Source organism: Eutrigla gurnardus (genome assembly GCF_963514095.1).
Source record: "Eutrigla gurnardus genome assembly, chromosome: 19".
Taxonomy (NCBI): Eukaryota; Metazoa; Chordata; class Actinopteri; order Perciformes; family Triglidae; genus Eutrigla; species Eutrigla gurnardus.
Genome location: NC_139930.1, coordinates 20,985,750 through 21,009,441, shown reverse-complemented (window position 1 = coordinate 21,009,441; position 23,692 = coordinate 20,985,750). Strand labels below are relative to the sequence as shown.

The following is a 23,692-nucleotide window of genomic DNA, read 5'->3' as shown; positions in this document are numbered from 1 at the left end:
CGAGTCGTTTTCCGTTTCTCCTTTTCCGATTTTAAAACAAATAACGGGATACGAGTCGTTTCCGTTTTTCGTTCTTTTATTTTGAAGCGAAAAACGGGAAACGACTCGTTATCCGTTTTCCGGTTGTCGACTTCAAAAAGAAAGTCGGATGGCCGCATCGCACGGTTTAAAATGATATTGGTTTTCGTACAGATTGCAGCAAATCTTCGTTCTAGTTGTACTGGACCGTAGTGCTGCGTTTGATACAGTAGACCTCGGCATACCAGGCATTCTGGAAACATGGGTGGGGCTGCCTGGCACAGTCCTGAACTGGTTTAAATCATACTTTAAACTCTGGTTACTTCCTGGTGTCTGAGATCTGCGACACATCGTCCTGTCGTCTCTCCTACATGTGAACAGTTTGGTAAGTGACAGTTTCTGATATTTCAAACATACAAGAATGAGACAATGTTCAGTCTTTACTGCAGTAAATGTACTGAAGCTGTAAAATACAGCTTCCACCTGAATGCATCAGTAAGAATAATATAAGCATATTATGTATTATAGTACAACACTGTGTACTTTTACTGTGGATACTTTAAAGCTGTAGTCTATGATTTGAAAGTTTGAAAAAAGCACCCCTTGGTGTGTGTAGTGATTTTGGAGTCTCTGTACTATATAACAGTGGAGTTATTGATCAATATAGGAGATAGTCATGATTAATACCATTAAAAAAATCACCACAATTATAAAAAGGCACATATTTTCAAAACAGCTGTTGTATGACAACGAGGAGACCCTTGGTGTGTGTAATGATTTTGGAGTCTCTGTACTGTATAACAGTGGAGTTATTGATTGTCTTGTAATTTGCAGACGGTCCCTGCACACTCGCCCGGCTGTCGGCTGCACATAGAGATCAATGTTCTCCGTTCAGCTCGGAGGACGCTTATTTATGTAAAAAATCTGGGTTTTGGTCCTTGTAGCTCATAGTCTATGATATTACGGCGGGACAGAGGCATCATTTGTGTTTGAAAAACGTTTCACTTCTGATTTATTCATCCAGGAAGTTCAAATCTGTGAATATCTTTCCAACTTTACCCAACTTGATATCTCGACTATCATGCTTCATTCATTATCTCGTTTTCACGGGAAAACGGATGATATGATCTCGTTATCACGGGAAAACGGATGATATGATCTCGTTTTCACGGGAAAACGGAGGAAATAAAATGTATGCATGACCGTGCAGTTGCTGAATCTGTCTTTATTTTAGATCGCCAACGGTCAGTTTGAAAGATTATCGAGAGCTTGCGGGCCGCGCCGTCTCTGTAAACTCGCTGCTCCACGACGGCATTACACGGCTTCTTACATAGACAATGAATGGGAACATTCCCTCCGCTATGAACTCAGGCAGGCCGTTTAGTTTCCCGTGTGTCCGGGACTTCCACAACATGTACAAAGTAGGGATGCTCCGATCAGCATTTTTGGGGGCCGTGTTGACTACAAACACGTACGCACGCCGGAGTGGAACCGTATGGCGTAATTTGTGCCACATTTATGAAGGAGCAATGTGAGATTTTGAGCACAGAAAAATATATTTTGCGAGCACAGAAATGATATTTTAAAGAGAAATGATAGGCGAGCAAAACATAATGTCATTTGAGCAGGCAAAAATATATTACTCTCACAGGGCTGCCAACTCTCACGCATTGGCCGTGAGACACACGTATTTGATTGATTTCACACTCTCTCACGCCACAACCCTGGTTTCTCACACTGAAGTTTCCATCCAGCAACAAAACAAATCTATTGTGTTATCTGTTTTCTCGGAGCATCAGCGTCTTCTCTACATGATAAGTGTTTGTCACCGCACCTCAGCCGAAAGAGAAGAAAAAACACGTCGTCAGAAATGAACTGATTCACAACTGAAAGTGAAACTTAAATCGCGGCGAGTGGATCTACACATGCGCAGACTTAAGACATGGTGAAAGTCCTTGTGGGGATTTGAAAAAGTGGGTGGTATGTTGTGACTCCTCCATAAATGATTGAACATACACTTACATATTTTATGCACATTTGTCTGTGAATCACAAGGGATAAGGACTACTAGAATTTTTCTTCAAAACATTTCTCATATTTTCTTATTGATTTATTGCATTTTTAGTCATCAACCACATGATTACACACCATTTGATGGAACGAATGCTCATTTTAAGACACAGAATTAAGAAAAAATAAAACAGAAAACACGAAACTTGGGAAAAAATAAACACAGACTCTGGAAAAAATGAAAACAGATTTCATAGTTCATAGGGGGTGGAGCTCGGATCTCGCCCTGTTCAGCCTACTCTTTGGTTGGAACCTACTGTCTATGGTCAGAATTTAATTCAATCTTATTTATAGTGTCATATCACAACAGAAGTCATCTTAGGACACTTAACACATTGAGCAGGACTAGAATACGCTCATGATGTTCAGAGTCAATATTTCAAAGTCCCAACATCACCCAGGGGCAAGCGTTACAGCGACAGTGGCGAGAAAAAACTGCCTTAATAGGCTTTTAGGCAGAAATCTGGTGCAGCCCTTGGGTTCCAACTGCATTTGGTGTTGGAAGTAGTATAGTAGTAGTAGCATTAGCAGTAGTGGTAGTATTAAAAGAAGCAATAGAGCAGAGACCAGAACAAGTACAGAAGTACAACAGAGCACACAGCTCTCAAGGACTTGATTTTGGTATTTGATTACTTTATTTTTTATACAGAATCCCAAAGTAAACATGCACAAAATGAGCCATGTTGTGTCTTGTATCTTACTGTTGGGTCAATAGGTTCTATTTGTACTCTGAGTTAGGCTAATACATTGAGAACCACTGATAAACGGTATTAAAAAATGTTTTTGCTGTATGGTAGCCTAATGATGCTGGATGGGCCAAACAAAATATGGCCGTGTATGCGGTAAAATCTTGGTTGGCCCACCAAATCTCACTCCAAGGTTTGTTGAAAAGTTGGCAGCCCTGCTCTCACTCAGGGCCGCCCCTGCCTACACGCAGAACACGCACAGTGCGTAGGGCCCCGCGATCCAATAGGGGCCCCGTTTTGCACAAAGGACGCGGATATGCACAGCCGTGGGGCGCGCTACTAGATCAGCTGTCAGCGTGAGGCAGGAGAAGAGAGAGAAGAAGAGACAACGCACGGGCCGTCACTGCAATGATTGACAGCAATCGATCTGACCAATCACTGGTCAGATGCACATACGCTGCAGGCACTTGTCAAGCAGCTGCAGGTGAAGACGTGATGACTTCGAAAAGAACCTACTAGTCAGGCGCGAGCAAGAGGGGAAAAAAGCAAAACAAGAGGAAACTCGTGCTTCTCTCGGAGGTGGGTGTTTGTTGAAGTTAGTGCTGGGCGGGCCGTATTAACGGCGCCGTTAAGTTAACGCTGTTAATGATGTTAACGGCCCAGCACTAGTAAACATGTAAAACTTTGTGGCATAAGCAAGCACTAAACCTCAGTGCCTGAAAGACTCAAACTGATTAATCCAGGTGTGCCTGACCATTGTTGTGAGGTCAGACACACATGGATGAATCAATTGGTCTAATAATGTAAGACAGGAAATAAACGAGCTGGCGCTCTCAATCTGTCCCTTCTGTGCGCGCTCAACTTTGTCTGTACGCTCGCACAACTTGGCACAGCGTTACAAATGTGCCACAATAGCAACCAATCAGAGACTTGGAGAAGCTCAATTCTGATTGGCTGTTTCGTCTCCAATCACAACGCTTCCATAACACACCGAATGAGTGGGATTTTACATCTCCAGGGAGAACATTTTGAATAATTTCATTTTAATGCATCAATTTGGTGAATTCTGAGAACCAAAATATGACATATCAATTACTGACCAATTTCTTACAAACTGCTGGTGCTGATACAAATGTTGACATACTTAATGGGGTTGAGGAGTTTAAGCATCCAAGAAAACAACAAAAATGACTAAAACACAGTGCTGAGCCTTTATACTATTAGTTTATCATGACTATTATTAATAATAATATAAGTGGGTGACTATTCCTCAGCCTTCCTTGGTGTTTTGGTTTTGACTGAAGCCTCGTTCACATACGTCGCCACTCGCCCATCTCTGAGCGACAGCTGTCAATGAATGTGAATGTGTTCTAGCGGAAGTGGTCAGGACAGGTGATGCGATGTGGGCGGGGACGGAGATAAAATAATGTAACTCTCTGCGATGCGATTGAAGCGAGTACCAATCAGAATGTAGAATAGAGATGATTGACAGTTGACGTCAACAGAGAGTTCCAGAGAGTTGCTGCTTGAACTAGCCGCCGACACTTGCTCAGTGTTGTGTTGTCTTATTGGCTACCCGCCAATGTGGCAGCGAGATTGACAGTTTCACCCGCCAATCACAAAAGCTACCCGCATTTGGCGTGTGGGCGGGTGCCAGTTTCATGCCCTGGCCACGAATGATGAAACGTTATCGGTGTAAATGCATTTCTCTCTCACCCCGACTGCAGTAAGTCCCCAATCCCAAACTGCTCAGCGATCACTCGCCACAATCCCCCCCTCCCTCGCTGACGCCGCAGCCTCAGCCAAAATTGCCAATAGTAGCCATGCGGACCGCATGGCTACTATTGGATGAATTTTGGCTCAATTGAAAAATCTTTCAAATCGTAGACTACAGCTTTAAGCTGATTACAAAGCAGAAGCTTTCATGATTACTAACAAAGTATTTTTACTGTGAAATACACTAAATAAAAACTACAGAATTACATGTCGCCTAATAAACTGTAAAGAAAAAAAAAAGATTTAAAAAAATAACTGCAACCATAAATTCAACGCATGTGATTCAAATTCAGTTATTAATGCAATAACAGAAGTTGAGGAATTCTAATTCAACTATAAATTATTCAAACTCGTTTCTATGTCGCATACTTCGGCCCAAACAAAGTCCACCACCAACGTGACATAATAAACTGAGTAGCTAATCATCAGCGTTGATGAATGACCAATGAAGATAATAGTTGCATGGTAGTCCTCGATAAGGTCCTCGGCTCTCGTCCCCATGGTACTCGTAGTCCACCTCTCTTCATGTTGATTGGGTGACATGGATCTGTTAGTTCAAAGACAAAGTAAAAATGTCTTCTTGTCAACACCGGTGAAAGGACAGTAACTACCCACATTCATTGTGAATGCGTTCACTAGGAGTATATGTATATTTAATGTGCGTCTCACCTGGATGAGTCTGGACAGGTGGGACCTCATCCTCCAGCCAACAGCTCATCCCTTCTCATTGAACCATGTCTACAGCTCTGGGCCCTCATTTATAAAACTGTGCGTAGGATCCTTACTAAAAGTGTACGTGCGTTTTGGCGCACGCAAAAAGCCAAAGTTTGCGTGCGCCAAAAAAAAATCTGATTTATAAAACTGTGCGCACACAAGCTGTATGCAATGTTCCCTTTATAAATCACAGGATCACCTACAAGTGTGCGTACCTGAATCCCGCCCTGTACACGCCCACATTTTACTATGTTAATGAGCCGGCATGCAATCGTTTCCGTGTGGTGAATCACGGCGACAGGTCAGAAAAATAGCGAAGAAACTTAACTTTTCAGAAACGGAGAAAGAGACACTTGTTGGGGAGGTGGAGGCCCGGACAATAATTTAATTTAGTGGTCACAGCAGCGGGATCACGAATAAAAAGACGCAGTGCGAGTGGCAACACATTGCTGCTGCAGTCAACGGCGGGGTCATCGATAAATTTGCGCTCTCCACGCTCCACGAGCGTGCCACTCATTATAGCGCATTTCCTGCGCTCTGGTGGTTTAAAAAGGAGGATAAAGTGTAACACGTATATGATGGCTTAATGGCTGTATGTATGTGTGTTGATGATATATGCACATACATAAGGAGAATATTTAGTTATTCCCACTGTGTTCTACAGTGATCTAATGGAAGGTATTTATTGTACATGCATTTGGGCCGTCTCCTCCTCCTGCGGGGACAGCGCTGATTCAATATTTCAAAATGATTTTGATTTAAGATACAAGTCAGATTTTAAAAGAAGGTGTTAATATGAAAAAAACTATCACTCATTAAAAACGTCAAAAACATTGCTGGAGTTCCTCATGATAACGCAGATCTAACGTATGATATGGAGTGTAATTAAATGTGTGCAAGTCATCAAAAATATATAGTTCTTCTCACGTTTACTGCTGATTCCCTTCCAGTCTCCAGAATGTGCGTACCGGTACGCATGCCTCAGAGTTTGCTTACGGGTACGCACACTTTCCCGTCAAGTTTGGTTTTTATAGATCACAACATTTGCGTGGAAAGTGGCGTACGCACGTTTCCAGCCCCGTTTTGTGCGTACGCAAGCTTTATAAATGAGGGCCCTGGAGTGTGACTGACCAATCGCTGCATGAATGTTGCCTCCAGATGTTCAGCGTTGCATCTCAGAAACTTCTCATTTATCTGTTAAACACAAGAAACAGAAAACACGGACAAATAAATCCTTTCCGTCCGACATTTGCAATTAAATAAAAGGTTCCCTATGTCTAAAAAGCCAGTCTGATTTGAGGAAAACACAAAGTCATTTCAATACGTCTAAAGGGCATTGCCTCAAGTGTTTTGTTTTTTTGCGCTATTGTAAGTGTTTATTAGCAATGCTAGTTGAAGTCAACGTGGTCAGTTAGCATGTATCTGAATAAAATGTCCCTGAAAACACCGATCTAACCATTAAACAACATTGTGTACTACTGTATGTCTATGTAGTATTTCATTCTTTCTATGTAGTATTTTTTTTTGTCTAAAGTTAACGTTGGTTTTGTTTTCTAAAGCTAACATTGGTTTTGTGGCATAATATCGACCAACTGAATGTACAAACAGTTTGCTGAATGCCAGGAAAAAAATGTAAAATTCATGTCCATGTATACAAATGACTAGATTACAATTCCATGACTGTTTCACTAATTGCTGTGAGACTTTGTTGGAAGTTCATGTCGAACAAAAGGCCAAAGCAATAAACGTATCAATGTAACTTCCTGACCGGAGTTCGAGCTAATCCGATAACAGAAGAAACCAACAAAAACACATGGACAAGGTCTAACTCCCTACGACAGGACGACAACGGTGTTTAACGACAACAGGGATTCATCCCTACGGCTTCATGTTGGACATTAACGTCTGAGCTATTTACAACGTGAATAAAATGTTAGCATTGAAGCTAAAGTTATCTATGAAGAAAAGCTCAAAGATTAACACAAGAACTAAATGCGTATTTGAGTCAGTTGAAATATTTTAACTGGAGCGGTAACTTTGTGTGTCGCTGTGTCCTGAAAGCCTTTGAGATTCTCCTGCTGTCGTCTGGACGCTGTACAACTCAAACGGGACCAAAACATTATTGGTCTCACCGTTAACTACCGTTCATAGTTTTCATGAAATGAGGTCCCATTGGAGACACAGGAAGGGGCGGGACTTTGCCTCTCTGTTGTCAGTGTTGCCGTAGTGACAGTGTACGTCTCTGCCAGCAGGTGGAGACTCTGCTATGGATCAGTGTGAGGACCGAGAGGACGGAGTCCTTCCCTCTAAAACCACCCAGGATGGGGGACATGACAGTCAGACCAAAGCTCAGAGGTGAGACTAGGATCTCGAAGTGTCCAGGACTCAGATCACTCCACCATCATGGTTCTCACTCAAAAACATATACAGTATATACATGATATTAACTAGATCGCTTTATTGAGTTTAAAACTGAACCTTGTTATTATCTGACTGTCCTGAGGTGAAGAATCAGGTCTTGGTCCAGACCTTTGTAGTCCATGTAGGGGATGATCTGAATCTAGTGTCGACTGTTGAATCCATTTGTTTTCACTTTGGTGAACAATCACTGAGACCAGAAGCTTTAATTGCCTTCAGTACTGTTAGTTGTCTGAGAAGAAGAAGCAGTAAAGTTTGATGAGTCAAATAAATATTCAGATTAAATATTAACCTGACACACACCTGGACCTGACGCTGTAACCTGCTGACACTTCAGCTGATCAGCTTCAAATATTGATATGATAGGAATGAAAGTTTAACTGGGAAATTCAGATCTTTTCTCTGTTGGTCTGTTGGACCACAAAAACACAGTGTCGATCAACAATAACTCACAACAGCATGATGGAATCTTCCACCTGAGTGGTTTGTAATTTACACACATGAAACATTTGCTGAATGAATAATGTGATGGTCTGAACTGCCAAACATCTCCCACAATGCAACTTGCCCCTCACACTACTTAGTTTGACAGCAGGATCGTTTTATGTTTATTTGCACCACTCATGACATTGCAGATAGGAAGGGGGGGTTTCCTCCATATCGTGACCTATGTATCATGATCATATTGTATTGGGATAATATCATAGTAAAATTATTTCTTAAATTGTATTTATTGCATCAGGATGCAGCAGCACAGACCAGACTCCCCTGGACCTGGACCTGGACCTGGACCCAGCTGTGTATCCATAAAGAGTGACTGGTCTATGCCTAACATTATTAACTTTAAAGGTGACCAAGCTGCTGATGGAAGGTAAGAACTGAACCTGAACTCTCATTAGAGGATGAATCAGGTCTAGACCAGCACCTTAATCAATAACTCAGAGTCCACCAGCCCTGAATCCTGCAACCCGTTCTGTCTTCTGAGCCACGATGAGTGACAGACAGTCTCTTGTTTCACTGAAGCTCGAACAGAAAGGACCAATTAAATCCTTTTTAAGGCAAGGCAAGGCAAGGCAACTTTATTTGTATAGCACATTTCATACACAAGGCAGACTCAAAGTGCTTCACATCATAAAACAAAGTGAGAAGAAAAAAGAAAAAAAATAGAAGAATTAAAAGAAAATAATAAAAATTTTAAAAATGCATTACAGAAAGAAAATAGAATAAAAACATATTTGCAATAATTAAAAACAGTGCAGACATTAAAAGATTTAGCAGAAAGCTATGGTGAACATAACAGTTTTCATTCTAGTTTTAAAAGTGGTCAGAGTTGGGGCAAGTCTAACATCTTCAGGAAGTTTATTCCAGCCATTTGTTGCATAGTGACTAAATGATGCTCTCCCGTGATTGTTGTTTACTCTGGGAATCACTAACAGATTGGTCTCAGAAGATCTTAGTGGTCTAGAAGTCTTATGTAGTGGGAGCATATCAGTTTAACTGGGATTAAACTACAGAATATGAAATAAACAATGTGTTGGGGATGTAGCAGGAGCAGATTTGGTTATCAACAGCTAATTATTAATGTCAATATGATTATCGATATTAATAACTATATTTAATATATTATCATGATATAATCATGAATAAACGGGGCACCACCCTGGGATCAGGGAAAAGATAACCTAAAACTGTATTCAGTCTCAATATAAAAGGTCTTATACTCACATGCCAAGGATCGTGATCATTGGCATAGAAGTATGAAACAATCAAACAATTCAATAAAATAATAAAATAATGGTTGTCAGCCAATAGGGCACCAGTTGTGTGACGTTGCACTTCGCACCCAGGTGAGAAGTGAAACTAAAATGGAGGTTGTAGTTTTTTATCTCCTTTGTTCCTTCATGACCGCATGTGGAGGCTTTTGTAGGCCGCATTGTGTAGTCCTAATGGTGAGGTCCCAATAAATCCAACCTTAAAGAGACAATGAGGAGAAAACCTCTTGAAAGAAAAGACTCATAGACGGGAAAAGTAAAGCGTTAATGACATAGAAGAGTAGCGGCCAGGCTAAGCTAAGCTAAGAACAGAAAGACTCCAAACTAAACAGACACTAAACTCAAGCACCGTCTTCCTCTCACTCAAGGGAGGTTGTAGAGTATTAAGTAAGACACTTTATATCCACCAGACTCTTATTTTAGGTTTTAACATAACTGATAATACCCGAGGAGGTGTCTATTATCAGGAGGTAATGGACTACGTGAAGGACAGAACCATCAGACGCCCAGTGGAGATTTTGCAACCAAAATGTAAAGTTGTTTCACGAGTCATAACTCCGTTTCCCCATCATTGTCACCCCATAAGGTTCTCATGTAACGGAAACATTGTCCACTGCTCCCGTTAATAGGACGGACCTTAGATACGACTTGGCAACGGGAGATATTTCTAGTCCGCTCAGCTTATAGAACCCTTAGGCTCAGCAACAAACCACAAAGCTAACATTATGCTAGCAAAACGCTGAGTGCAGCACTAAGTCGGATCCACAGTGCAGGACTAAGTCGGGTCCACAACGTGGTCTAATGTGACCCAGATCCATTTATAGTTATTATATTCATGAAGCTCAACTAGTTAGAATCTGAAATTGTATTTAATGTATCAGGATGCAGCAGCAGAGACCAGACTCCCCTGGACCTGGAACTGGTCCCAGCTGTGTCTCCATGAAGAGTGACTGGTCTATGCTTCGCAATATTAAATTTAAAGCTGACCAAGCTGCTGATGGAAGGTAAGAACTAAACCTGAACCCTCCTTAGAGGATGAATCAGGTCTAGACCAGCCAGAGAAAAGTTAAGAGTCAGTGAGAAGCTAAATTGGCTAACGTGACAGCTACTGCAAGCTAAGCTAAGCTAAGATGTGCTAAAGTGGGTTTACATCGGAGCTGACCAGTTCCGTAAAGTGAAGCCATGCTGAAGTGCCTTAAACTGTCAATCTATCTGGTTGTATAGAAGTCTATGAGAAAATGGTCCTATTTCTCTCTGCTGGCCACCAGGGGGCAACTCCTCTCTGGTTGTATAGAAGTCTATGAGAAAATGGTCCTACTTCTCTCTTGATGTATTATCTCAGTAAACATTGTAAACATGAGTTTATGGTCTCAATCTCTAGTTTCAAGTCTTCTTCAATCCAGCATGATGTTCATTTAGTACATTATGGTCCATTTAGAGTCCACCAGACCAGAAAGCAGGGGATGCTTTAGGGGGCGGGGCTTACCTGCTGATTGACAGGTTGCTACCACACTACCAATGCTGGTTAGCTACTAAGATGACTTAAACACTTAGCTGTAAAGTTGACCTTGAATTATGAAGCTAACTTTGTTAGCAGCTTCACACCAGAATCCAGATGGATCCAGATCCAGTAAGGTTGCCGCTCTGGGTGCCGCTCTGCCGCTTGTGTTCATCAGATCCACCCTTTGTGCAGAATCTGAGGCTTCAAAACTGTAGTCCACAAACCAACAGGCGATGTCGCCATGACGACGTCCACTTCTGATCTACAGTCTGTGATTTAGTGACTCTTTAAACTTGGTTTTCTCCACAGAGTTCAGCAGATCTCAGAGGTTCCGTTGACCCAGCAGCATCAAACAGACCTGGACTCCATATTTATGGTGAGTACATGTACAAGCTCACCTTACACTATTAACCACATCAACTACAGATTCAATGCTGAACAGGTTCTAGTGGTCTCCATGCTGCTCAGACCCACACATGAATCCCATGTTGGGTTCTTTAGAGTTCATGTTCAGTTTATCCTTCGGTTCCAGCTGCTGGAGGAGAACATCGGCACTTTTGTGAAGAACGAGCTGAAGAAGATCCAGAAGGTCCTGAGTCCAGATTACCCAGAATGCTTGGAGAATGAGGACGAGGAGTTGTTGGACGGTGAGGATGAAGAGCAGAGGAGGAGCAGAGAGGCGTTTCAGAAGATCACAGTGCACTTCCTGAGGAGAATGAAGCAGGAGGAGCTGGCTGACTGTCTGCGGATCAGTAAGAGGATTTTAACAGTTTTAACATGGTGGAAAGAAGAGAAGGATTCAACATGAAGAACTTCATATTTCTCCTAATAGGCTGCACACAACTTCAATGTTTAGGTTCTCTGGTTGTCTACAGACCCGAATACAGCCAATGTCATCATAAATATATGTACGCATGATGTCAATGTTTATGTTGTTTTGCTTCAACCATCCAGACGAGTTAGAAGCTTTAAACAGTGAATTTAAACTGTTAGTAGCATCTAAATGTCTGCTTGTTACGTGTTCGGTTGTCAGAATCGATATTCCAACAGACTCAAGTTCTACAGAGTTCAGACAGGATCACGACCGTTTCAGAGGAACAGGTGTTTCACTTCACCCAGTGACCTTGTTAACTGGTGACTTTCAGCTAGGAACTAAATAGTTGGTAGATGAAAACAAAAATGTATTTAAAACAGGCTTCTACGAGGACACCTCCATGTTTTCAGACCAGAGGTCAGTGTTTCTGTTTTGTTGCCTTAAAAATCTCATTCTGGGGAATTTTCCTTTCAAAACCAAAACGGCACATTGAGGCGATACAAGAGGCTCTTTATTTCTAGACTGACTCACTGAGCTTTACAGCTGCAGTTCAAAGGGTTATATATCCTTCCAGTTCTGTTTGTCTTGTAAATGTCTTTTATTTTACTTCTGTTGGCTTCATCAGGTGCACCTGATTGATTTTGTCTCCATTAGTTTGATTTAATCATGAAAGAAGCTCATGATGTCACTACTACTGAGGACTATAGGAATACATGGCTCTAACACATGGCTTGTTCATAGACTGTAAAAGGGTCTGTAGGATCCACTAACTGGGTTCCTTTGTTGTTTATTCAGGAACCGCTGGTGCAGTGTACCAACGTAAACTCAAGTCTAACCTCAAGAAGAAGTTCCAGTGTTTGTTTGAGGGCATCACTAGAGCAGGAAACCCAACCCTCCTGAATCAGGTCTACACGGAGCTCCACGTCACAGAGGGAGGGACTGCAGAGGTCAATGAGGAACATGAGGTCAGACAGATTGAAACGGCATCCAGGAAACCAGACAGACCAGAAACAACCATCAGACAAGAAGACATCTTTAAAGGCTCACCTGGAAGGGATGAACCAATCAGAACAGTGATGACAAAGGGAGTGGCTGGCATCGGAAAAACGGTGTTAACACAGAAGTTCACTCTGGACTGGGCTGAAGACAAAGCCAACCAGGACATACTGTTCACGTTTCCATTCACTTTCAGAGAGCTGAACCTGCTGAAAGGGAAGAAGTTCAGCTTGGAGGAACTCATTCATCACTTCTTCCCTGAAACCAAAGAAGCAGGAATCTCCAGGTTTGAAGAGTTCCAGGTTGTGTTCATCTTTGACGGTCTGGACGAGTGTCGACTTCCTCTGGACTTCCTCAACAACGAGATCCTGACTGATGTTACAGAGTCCACCTCAGTCCAAGTGCTGCTGACAAACCTCATCAGAGGGAAACTGCTTCCCTCTGCTCGCCTCTGGATAACCACAAGACCTGCAGCAGCCAATCAGATCCCTCCTGGGTGTGTTGACATGGTGACAGAGGTCAGAGGGTTCACTGACCCACAGAAGGAGGACTACTTCAGGAAGAGGTTCAGAGAGGAGGACCAGGCCAACAGGATCATCGCCCACATCAAGACCTCACGAAGCCTCAACATCATGTGCCACATCCCAGTCTTCTGCTGGATCACTGCTACAGTTCTGGAGGAGGTGTTGAAGATCAGGGAGGGAGGGGAGCTGCCCAAGACCCTGACCGACATGTACATCCACTTCCTGGTGGTTCAGTCCAAACTGAAGAACGTCAAGTATGATGGAGGAGCTGAGACGGATCCACACTGGAGTCCACATAGCAGGAAGATGATTGAGTCTCTAGGAAAACTGGCTTTTGAGCAGCTGCAGAAAGGAAACCTGATCTTCTATGAACCAGACCTGAAAGAGTGTGGCATCGATATCAAAGCAGCCTCAGTGTACTCAGGAGTGTTCACACAGGTCTTCAGAGAGGAGAGAGGACTGTACCAGGACCAGGTGTTCTGCTTCGTCCATCTGAGTGTTCAGGAGTTTCTGGCTGCTCTTCATGTCCATCTGACCTTCATCGACTCTGGTGTCAATCTGATGGCAGAAGAACAAACAACCTCCTGGTGGTCTAAAGTCTCCAGACACAAACCTAAACCAAAACATCCGCACCAGACAGCTGTGTACAAGGCTTTACAGAGTCCAAACGGACACCTGGACCTGTTCCTCCGCTTCCTTCTGGGTCTGTCACTAGAGACCAATCAGAAACACCTACGAGGTCTGCTGACACAGACAGGAAGTAGCTCACAGACCAATCAGGAAACAGTCCAGTACATCAAGAAGAAGCTTAATGAGCATCTGTCTCCAGAGAGAAGCATCAATCTGTTCCACTGTCTGAATGAACTGAATGATCGTTCTCTGGTGGAGGAGATCCAACTGTATCTGACTTCAGGACGTCTCTCCTACGATGAACTGTCTCCTGCTCAGTGGTCAGCTCTGGTCTTCATCTTACTGTCTTCAGAAAAACATCTGGACGTGTTTGACCTGAAGGAATACTCTGCTTCAGAGGAGGCTCTTCTGAGGCTGCTGCCGGTGGTCCAAGCCTCCAGCAAAGCTCTGTAAATATAGTTTTTCATTCAGAAAACAACAAACCATCTTGGAATTACAAGGTTCTATCTGCATTCTGAACCATTTGATTGGTTTTCCCAACTGTAAAAGGTAAAGAAGTAAAAAGTAGTTCCAAATAGTTACTTAACAGTAAAGGTAAGAAAGTATTTAGTGAAAAAAATACTCGAGTACTGAGTAACTTCTGAGTAAATTCTGATTATTGTGGCCCCGCACCTGGTGATCTGAGAGACTACCAGGAGGCATAGACGTTGGAAGGGCAGCTAACCCCCCCAGTTACATAAAAATCAATGCTTTCTCTAACATGAAGCGTTTGTCACCTCAGCTGAAAGAAAAGAAAAAACACAGCTCACCGCTTCATCCAGCGTCTCTCCTCTCTGTCTGTTTCACCGACACACACACACACACACACACACACACACACACACACACACACACACACACACACACACACACAGTGATCGATAGTCATGTCGAAGACATTTATTCTAACTTTTCTCTGAGTTTTGTCGACATAAGAATGACTCGACCCACAAGAATCTGCGTGATGAGCAGCTACAAACAGAATCTCACATCAGAAACATTCAGAAATGAACTGATTCACAACTGAAAGTGAAATAGGATCGACAGATTCACTGACTTTAGACGGTAAAAGTCGGGGGGATTTCAAAAAGTGGGCGGTATATTGTGACTCCTCCATAAATGATTGCACATACACTTGCATATTTATGCACATTTGTCTCTGAATGACAAGGATTTAGAATTAAAAAACGTTAAAAGAGTTCTATCTATAACCGGGCGTGGAGAGTTTGTGTGCTGTCATGTGACTGCCTGGCTGCGTTTGATTGGTGAAACGGAGTCACGTGAGAGTCTTGAAAGAAGACTCAGACAGAAATAAACAGATGGCACAGTGTGACGTTAACCTCACCATGGAGCCTAATACACCACCCAGCTGCAACAATAACCTGATGAACAAACATGTTAAACATCATTTAACTTCATTATGATAATAATGTCAGTTAGAACCTGAGGGGATGAACAGTTGTTTGTAATTGTTTCATCACTAATTTCTGGTTCCTCTTCAGACTCAGTGTCTGTTACCTCTCAGAGAGAAGCTGTGAAGGTCTGTCCTCAGTTCTCAGCTCCCAGTCCTCCAGTCTAAGAGACCTGCACCTGAGTAACAACGACCTGCAGGATTCAGGAGTGAAGCTGCTGTCTGCTGGCCTGGAGAGTCCACACTGTCGACTGGAAACTCTCAGGTCAGATTCAACTACTTTGAGAAGTTTACCTATGAAGCTTTCAATGATGTGTTTACATGCACCAAATATTCAGTTATTTATATTCATGTATTCCTAAAAAGACACGTTTGCTACTAATCTGTTAACACGGCTGATGAAATACTGTTTCTGCTGCTAACGACTTGCCAGCAAAATAACAAAACAAAACTTTTATCAAAACCAAACCTCTTGTTTATCTTTTCCCTGCTGTTCGATGTTTTAATAGTTTTATAAATCCACCTGGCGTTTATAAATGCTGTTGCAAACGTCAGTCTACGTTTGTGAACGTCACTCCATGAACATGTGAGCCTGAACTACAACACCAGACTGTCTCTGCTGTCAAGGTGGAGCCAGTTTGAACCACTTTCTATACAGTTGAGTTTATTGAGTTTTATATGAAATGAACTAATATTGTTGTCACGGTGGCTGAAGCAGCAGGGAGGACCCACATGCAGACTCAAAGCTATGCAGATGCAATGAAGACATATTATTCATGAAAACACCCCCTAGTGGCCAGCAGAGAGAATGCAGCTTTAAGGACCTTCAGGCTTGACTTCACTTTTCTGAACCAGAGGTTGAAGCCTGATTGGAATATCAACTCTGACAACTGAACATGAACCAACCAGACATTTTGATGCTGCTGACAGTTTTAATTCAAAGTTTAAAGCTTCTAACTCGTCTGCACGGCGGAGACAAAACGCCATTTTAACACCAACACTGTAATAAATTTCACTGTAAAATTACAATAAATTATTGGTTAATAATTGCATTACTTTCACAGCAATTAGCTGTAAACAATTTACCGTAATTAATTCACAGTACTTTACCGTAATTATTCCACAGTAATTCATGGTTGCCATGCCCAAGGAATTACCGTGATATAGCAGTAATTAGCTGTGGACTTACTGTAAACTAATGTGAAATAAGTACAGTAAATTGCTGTGAAAATATTTACGTTGAATTACTGTAAAAGTAATGCAATTATTAACCAATAATTTACTGTAAATTTACAATTTAATTAACAGCGTAATATATTGTAAAATCCATTTGTTAATTGTAATTTGACTGCACCCTCTCACTTTATGCTGAAAAAAGAAAACAAAACGATTTTTTTTTTCACTTTTTAATCCAGCTTGCGATAAGTGCAAAGTGCAATATTACATTTAATAGGAAATTTTCCTGGGCAAAAATGCTGCCAACATATTCAGAACAAGCAAGCACCTTTATAAAATGTATGTGCAACAGTAAACCACTCACAGGAAATACAGATTTTTTTGTCTCTTACATAAAATCAAAATTGCTGCAAATGGAAGGGGTCATGACAAAAGGGACACCCTTCTCAGGCAGCTTTAAAAATGTTACGATTTAAAATGTGCAACAGCAAAATTGTACAACAGTATAACCACTACAATTGTTTTAAAGGAACAGTTCAACATTTTGGCAAACTGGCCCATTGCCCTAACCCCTATAGTCATAGTCAGTAGGTCCATTATCTTTAATTGTCGGTACAAGCTATTTTTTTTAGATAAGGACACTCACAAGTTTTTAAAAAAACAAAACAAAACATTCTACCTTCTACAACTATCTGCCGAAGCAAAATCTCTTTAACTGAGTTACAAAAAACCAGGACAACCGATGCCAATCAAATTCTAAACTAGAGCATATGCAGCAGGTCAATGATTTAGCTACAATATCAACTTTTTATTCCATCATTTGACGGCTGTAAAAAAAAAAAAAAAGTTGTTAAGGCCTAAAAGACAAACACCCTGGTTACAAGCCGTTGATGGATCAAGAAATGCTTGGAAAAAAGAAAAAAAAAAAACACTGGCGTTATATTAGCCTACGTGCTGCTCTACTGAGAATGTCACATGCAAGATGAAAGAGAAACGTAAGCTAACGTTAGCATGGGTGTTTTGCACCGTATCAAACCAACTATCTAACTTGCTAAAGTTACCGCAGCCACAGCCTCAAATCAAAATGTGGAGCAAACAGTGACACAAAACGTCCCTTTAGCTCACACAAACAGTTAATCCTCCAGGTGATTGTCCCTCGCAGCCTTCGGTGAGGTGGGTGTCACTCGGTTTGACTGTGTAGAAATAAACGCGCCAGAGAATAAAGAGTAATTAATACGACGAACATCACACTTGTTTAAAATGTCAATACAGTGAACGCAAAGGTGGAAAACGAGGCTAAATTACCTTCACTTGTTCTCTGGGCGGGTGGTATCAAGTCCATGCACCGACAGTTAATAATATTTGAAAAAATCCGCGGCAGGTCCCACAATTCAGTGTGGTTCATGTAATTTGCTGTGTTTTTGCGTGGAGAGTCTTAATACATTATTTTGCACTGAAACAACACAATAAAATGCTGTGAAATCCCAGTAATAATTAAAACAACAAATAATACAGTAGTTTACTGTGATGGCACTGTTTTTATAGTAAACTTCTAAATTACAGTGTCATACTGTGAACATTAAAGTTAAATCCTGTAAAGTGATAATACTGCAATTTAGAGTGAAATTTTACAGTTCTATTGTGAAATCCTGGTAATTATTTACAGTGAACATGTGCACACACATTTATGATGACAATGACTGTAAAAGGCTCTATAGCCAGTGTTGGGAGTAACGCGTTACAAAAGTAATGCATTACTGTAATGCATTACGTTTTGCTGTAACGCGGTAATGTCAGGCATTACAAAAAAAAACTGGTAATATTTTACTCGGTACAAATCTCAGTAACGCGCGTTACAATGCATTTTAAACCCGAAATCAATTGACTCTACATTCGCGATCGCGAGATGGGCATACGCTCCACTTTTGGAAAAGTGTGAAAGCCAGTCCATGTGACTCTACACTATGTTAATTAAGCGCTGTTGTTAGCAGGCTCCATGAGCTGGACACCGACTCACGGAGCGGCTCCCGGTCGGTCAGAGTGCAGCCGACCCGGCACACCGAGGATCAACAGCTGAGGGGCGGCGGCGAAAAGGCGGAGGCTCCGATTCTCCCCGTCGGTTTTGAACCGCTTTTATGTCCGCGTCATAACGCTTTCGGTGCGAGTTTAAAACAGTAGGTTTATTTCAAAACGCGAGCGTCAGACGCTGTCAGAGCGTTTATGAACAGTGTTTTAGAGCTCCCCTAAATGTCTCAGGTAGGCTTTCAGGTAATTTCGCAGCGCCTTCCGGGTCATTAAAAAAGACGTACAGCAAATCTGGAATGAAAAATGGCCCTGTTATTTCATCCCCGAATCCCATTCATGAACACAATATCTAATATAAGTTAACGAGTCGTTTTCCGTTTTTAAAACGAATAGGCTAACGGGATACGAGTCATTTTCCGTTTTCCGTTCTTTTATTTTGAAGCGAAAAACATCACATCCTGCTGTGTAATGAGCTGCATTGAACACAAGAAGATCTATCGAGAACAAAAATGTCCTTTTATTTTGGCGAAAAGTAATGCAAAAGTAATGTAAAAGTAGTGTAATGCCTTACAATTCAAAGACAGTAATATTGTAATGTAACTAATTACTTTGAAATGACAGTAACGAGTAATAACTCTGTCCATCTCTGTCCATCACTCAGCCACGCTTATCCCACCCCGTACAACATCAACACAACAAAAGACAAATATCACTTTTTATCATTTTAAAAAGTGGACAAATGGACATAAGTCTATGTAAAGTCCCCAGAAGTGACAGTAGTGTGTGTGTCTTCAGTCTGTCAGGTTGTCTGATCACAGAGGACGGCTGTTCTTCTCTGGCCTCAGCTCTGGACTCCAACCCCTCCTATCTGAGACAGCTGGACCTGAGCTACAATCATCCAGGAGACTCAGGAGTCAAGCTGCTGTCTGCTGGACTGGAGGGTCCACACTGGAGACTGGACACTCTCAGGTGAGGACAGATGGACAGACATCAGACTGGACACTCTCAGGTGAGGACAGATGGACAGACATCAGACTGGAGACTCAGGTGAGGACAGATGGACAGACATTAGACTGGACACTCTCAGGTGAGGACAGATGGACGGACATCAGACTGGACACTCTCAGGTGAGAACAGATGGACAGACATCAGACTGGACACTCAGGTGAGGACAGATGGACGGACATCAGACTGGACACTCTCAGGTGAGGACAGATGGACAGACATCAGACTGGACACTCTCTGGTGAGGACAGATGGACAGACTTCAGACTGGACACTCTCTGGTGAGGACAGATGGACAGACATCAGACTGGACACTCTCAGGTGAGGACAGATGGACGGACATCAGACTGGACACTCAGGTGAGGACAGATGGACGGACATCAGACTGGACTCTCTGGTGAGGACAGATGGACAGACATCAGACTGGACACTCTCAGGTGAGGACAGATGGACAGACATCAGACTGGACACTCTCAGGTGAGGACAGGTGGACAGACATCAGACTGGAGACTCAGGTGAGGAGAGATGGACAGACATCAGACTGGAGACTCAGGTGAGGACAGATGGACAGACATCAGACTGGAGACTCAGGTGAGGAGAGATGGACAGACATCAGACTGGAGACTCAGGTGAGAACAGATGGACAGACATCAGACTGGAGACTCATGTGAGGACAGATGGACAGACATCAGACTGGAAGCTCTCAGGTGAGGACAGATGGACAGACATCAGACTGGAGACTCAGGTGAGGACAGATGGACAGACTTCAGACTGGACACTCTCAGGTGAGGACAGATGGACAGACATCAGACTGGACTCTCTCAGGTGAGGACAGATGGACAGACTGCAGACTGGACACTCAGGTGAGGACAGATGGACAGACTTCAGACTGGACACTTTCAGGTGAGGACAGATGGACAACAGCTCCAGACTGTGTCTCCGTCTGACTGAGGAACTGGGGTTCATGTTTAATGGTGGACCTGATTGAGGTCTTTGAATGTCTTCCTGCAGGGTGGACCATGGGGGACAGCAGAGACTGAGACCTGGTCTGAGGAAGTGTGAGTATGTCTTCAGTAACTCAGCTGCTCCAGATGTGAACGTGTTCATGACTGAAATCCGATGATCACGTTTCTATCAGGATGCAGCGTTTGTTTCTTCGTGGCTGTAAAGATGTCGTGTTGTGTTCACACCAAACGCCACATTTTCACACTCAATTACACACAAAGTCAACGCAGAGACACAAACGGACGTCAATTCCTGCCGGACGGCAACGGAGACAAACACGCAACATTCACGTAGTCGGGTTTATGTTTAAATATTTCAACTGAAGAGATAAATTCCTCTGTGTCTCTAAAGCGTCTCAGTGTTGAGATCGTCCTCCTGTCGTCCTGACGTCCCTGAATCCTAAATGGAGGAACCAGATGTTGTCTCCTGGGTCTGTGGTCCCCTAGAGGTCTAGATAGTAGCTCACATTAGTCCAGAGACCAGACCAGACTATGTGGAGGAACCAGAGACTGTCTGTGGTCCCCCAGAGGTCTAGATAGTAGCTCACATTAGTCCAGAGACCAGACCCAGACTATGTGGAGGAACCAGAGACTGTCTGTGGTCCCCTAGAGGTCTAGATAGTAGCTCACATTAGTCCAGAGGCCAGACCAGACTATGTGGAGGAACCAGAGACTGTCTGTGGTCCCCCAGAGGTCTAGATAGTAGCTCACATTATTCCAGAGACCAGACCAGACTATGTGGAGGAACCAGAGACTGTCTGTGGTCCCCCAGAGGTCTAGATAGTAGCTCACATTAGTCCAGAGACCAGACCACAGGTTGGTCTGGTGTCCATCTTTAGTAATTTAAGGCCAAACTGTGATATTTTTAGGACCAACGATGTAATTTTGTCGTGTTTTTGTTTCGTCTGTTGATCGTCAGTGATCCAGAACAGACAGGTTGCGTTCTCACTAATCCAACTTTCCTAACGGCTCTACATATATTACACTAATTATACACTTGTATAGTATTTAGTTAGATAGGCCACTTGGACTTAGTGTATGTTTCTTTGTTTATTGTTAATAAACCCCTTATGAACATACTGCTGTGTTTATTTATGTTGTATAAGAATGAATGATATCAACCTCTTCTCTGTGAAGAATTCACAAATCCTTCAACTGTTTGTACTCATATTCTAATAGTTATTAATTATTGGCATTTGAGTACAAACTCCTTTATATTGAGACTGAGTATTGATATGAATAATTATCTATTAATAACTGAATCTCCTCCTGCTAGTTCCCCAACACTGTGTTTTTCTCTGCGATCCAACAAAACACACACCACTACACACCGGTGTCCTATTTATCAATGAAATGGGTGACGTGACCCATCACCATCAAGTTACCGCCCCCTTGTGATGTCATATACTAATACCCAAAGTATATTTATTAAGCTTTCAAAACACACACCAAAAACACCCGATTGTCTCCAACAATAACCTTTAGCTGCATTGTGTTTGTTCTCTCCATCAGATGTCTGTGAACTGGAACTGGACACAAACACAGTCAGCAGAAACCTCAAACTGGATGACACCAACAGGGAGGTGACATATGTGTCAGACGACCAGTCATATCCAGATCATCCAGACAGATTTGTCTCACGGCCTCAGCTGCTGTGTAGAGACGGTCTGACTGGTCGCTGTTACTGGGAGGTCAAGTGGAGAGGAGATGTTTATATATCAGTGAGTTACAGAGGAATCAAGAGGAGAGTATACGACTCTTGGTTTGGATGGAATGATCAGTCCTGGTGTCTGGGTTGTTATGATGGTGGTTACTCTGTCTGGCACAAAACAAAACATACACGCATCTCCTCCTCCTCCTCCTCCTCCTCCTCCTCCTCCTCCTCCTCCTCTGGTGTGGTAGCAGTGTACTTGGACTGTCCTGCTGGCACCTTGACCTTCTACAGAATCTCCTCTGACAAACTGATCCACCTCCACACCATCAACACCACGTTCACTGAACCTCTTTATCCTGGGTTTGGAGTCGGGTCTGGATCAGTGTCTCTGTGTCTCTGAAACTGTTCACAACAAACACAAAGCGGTGCGATTACATTCAGAGTCAATGCAAAGATGTGAATGAAAACATTGCAGTTTGTAATCAGTCAGGTTCATTCCTCCTTGTACTTGTTGTAAATGTATTAATGCTTGTGTAAATGTACTTAAATGAATGGAGTATATCGGGATGGCTTTGTCTTTAGACTGAACCTTGTCGTGTTGAGGAACATGCATTAGTGACTGGAGCAACTAGTTGCTGTCCAGTGAAAACCATCAACATGAAACACAGAGCACACACAGGTTAGAATAGAAAACATAATGTATTTAACATATTACAAATAAAAAAACATATTAAACTGTTTCTTCATTGTTGGAGGAAATGCTCCTGCTAAATCCACTAAGGAATTATAAACTATGATGATGCTGCAGCTGTGATTTTCCATTCATCAACGCTTTATAACGCTTGCTCTTGGGTGATGTTGAGAGATACACAGACCAGCTGATGAAGACGGCTGCATGATGCATGTGAACGTGTATAAATGTTGACTTTGCTGCAGTGAACCTCCGTTGAATTGAATCCGGCGTCACCAACAGGTTTGGAAGAAGAGAAAAAAGCAAATAAAGTGGAGGCTTTTTGCCACTATATTATCGTCAGCTTCACCTCGGCCTAGACGCAGTGAGTAACGCATAATATTCTCCAAAAGGAAATTGATTAAGATCAAGATGAGAGAATGTGTGGATTCAAATCAAACGACTGAAATAAGAAAAAGACAAAAGCTCTGTGTAATAAGGAAGTTACATGAGAACATGTTCAAATAAAATAATAATACAAAGAATGTGAGTTAAAAGTAGATCCTGAGGGTAAAGTTAGGGCCGTTGATGAGACTCAGACCAGAGTGTCCCAAAACCAAGACTGCAAACTGTCCATAAATGCAACTTGTGGTCCTTCATGAATGCAACTCCTTCACTTATAATAGACACATTTATCAACACAATTCCAATTACTATATGTCTGCATGAAAGTGATTGTTAAATATGCATATGGTTTGTTTTCATGAACGGCCGAGGTGTGTAGCACTTT

The 23,692-nt window shown here is 42.3% G+C and overlaps 1 protein-coding gene across 1 annotated transcript; it reads left to right on the top strand.

Annotated features, from left to right (window-relative positions):
• The first annotated feature begins 133 nt into the window (after positions 1–133).
• On the top strand, positions 134–23,366 carry LOC311030191 (NLR family CARD domain-containing protein 3-like). The gene is made up of 11 exons (XM_084035821.1): positions 134–403; positions 7,517–7,619; positions 8,425–8,553; positions 10,336–10,458; positions 11,265–11,331; positions 11,488–11,707; positions 12,565–14,368; positions 15,461–15,634; positions 19,366–19,539; positions 20,586–20,632; positions 22,091–23,366. The coding sequence occupies exons 2-11, from the start codon at positions 7,531–7,533 to the stop codon at positions 22,630–22,632; spliced, it is 3,369 nt and encodes a 1,122-aa protein (XP_083891947.1). The 5' UTR covers positions 134–403; positions 7,517–7,530; the 3' UTR covers positions 22,633–23,366.
• Positions 23,367–23,692: the final 326 nt, after the last annotated feature.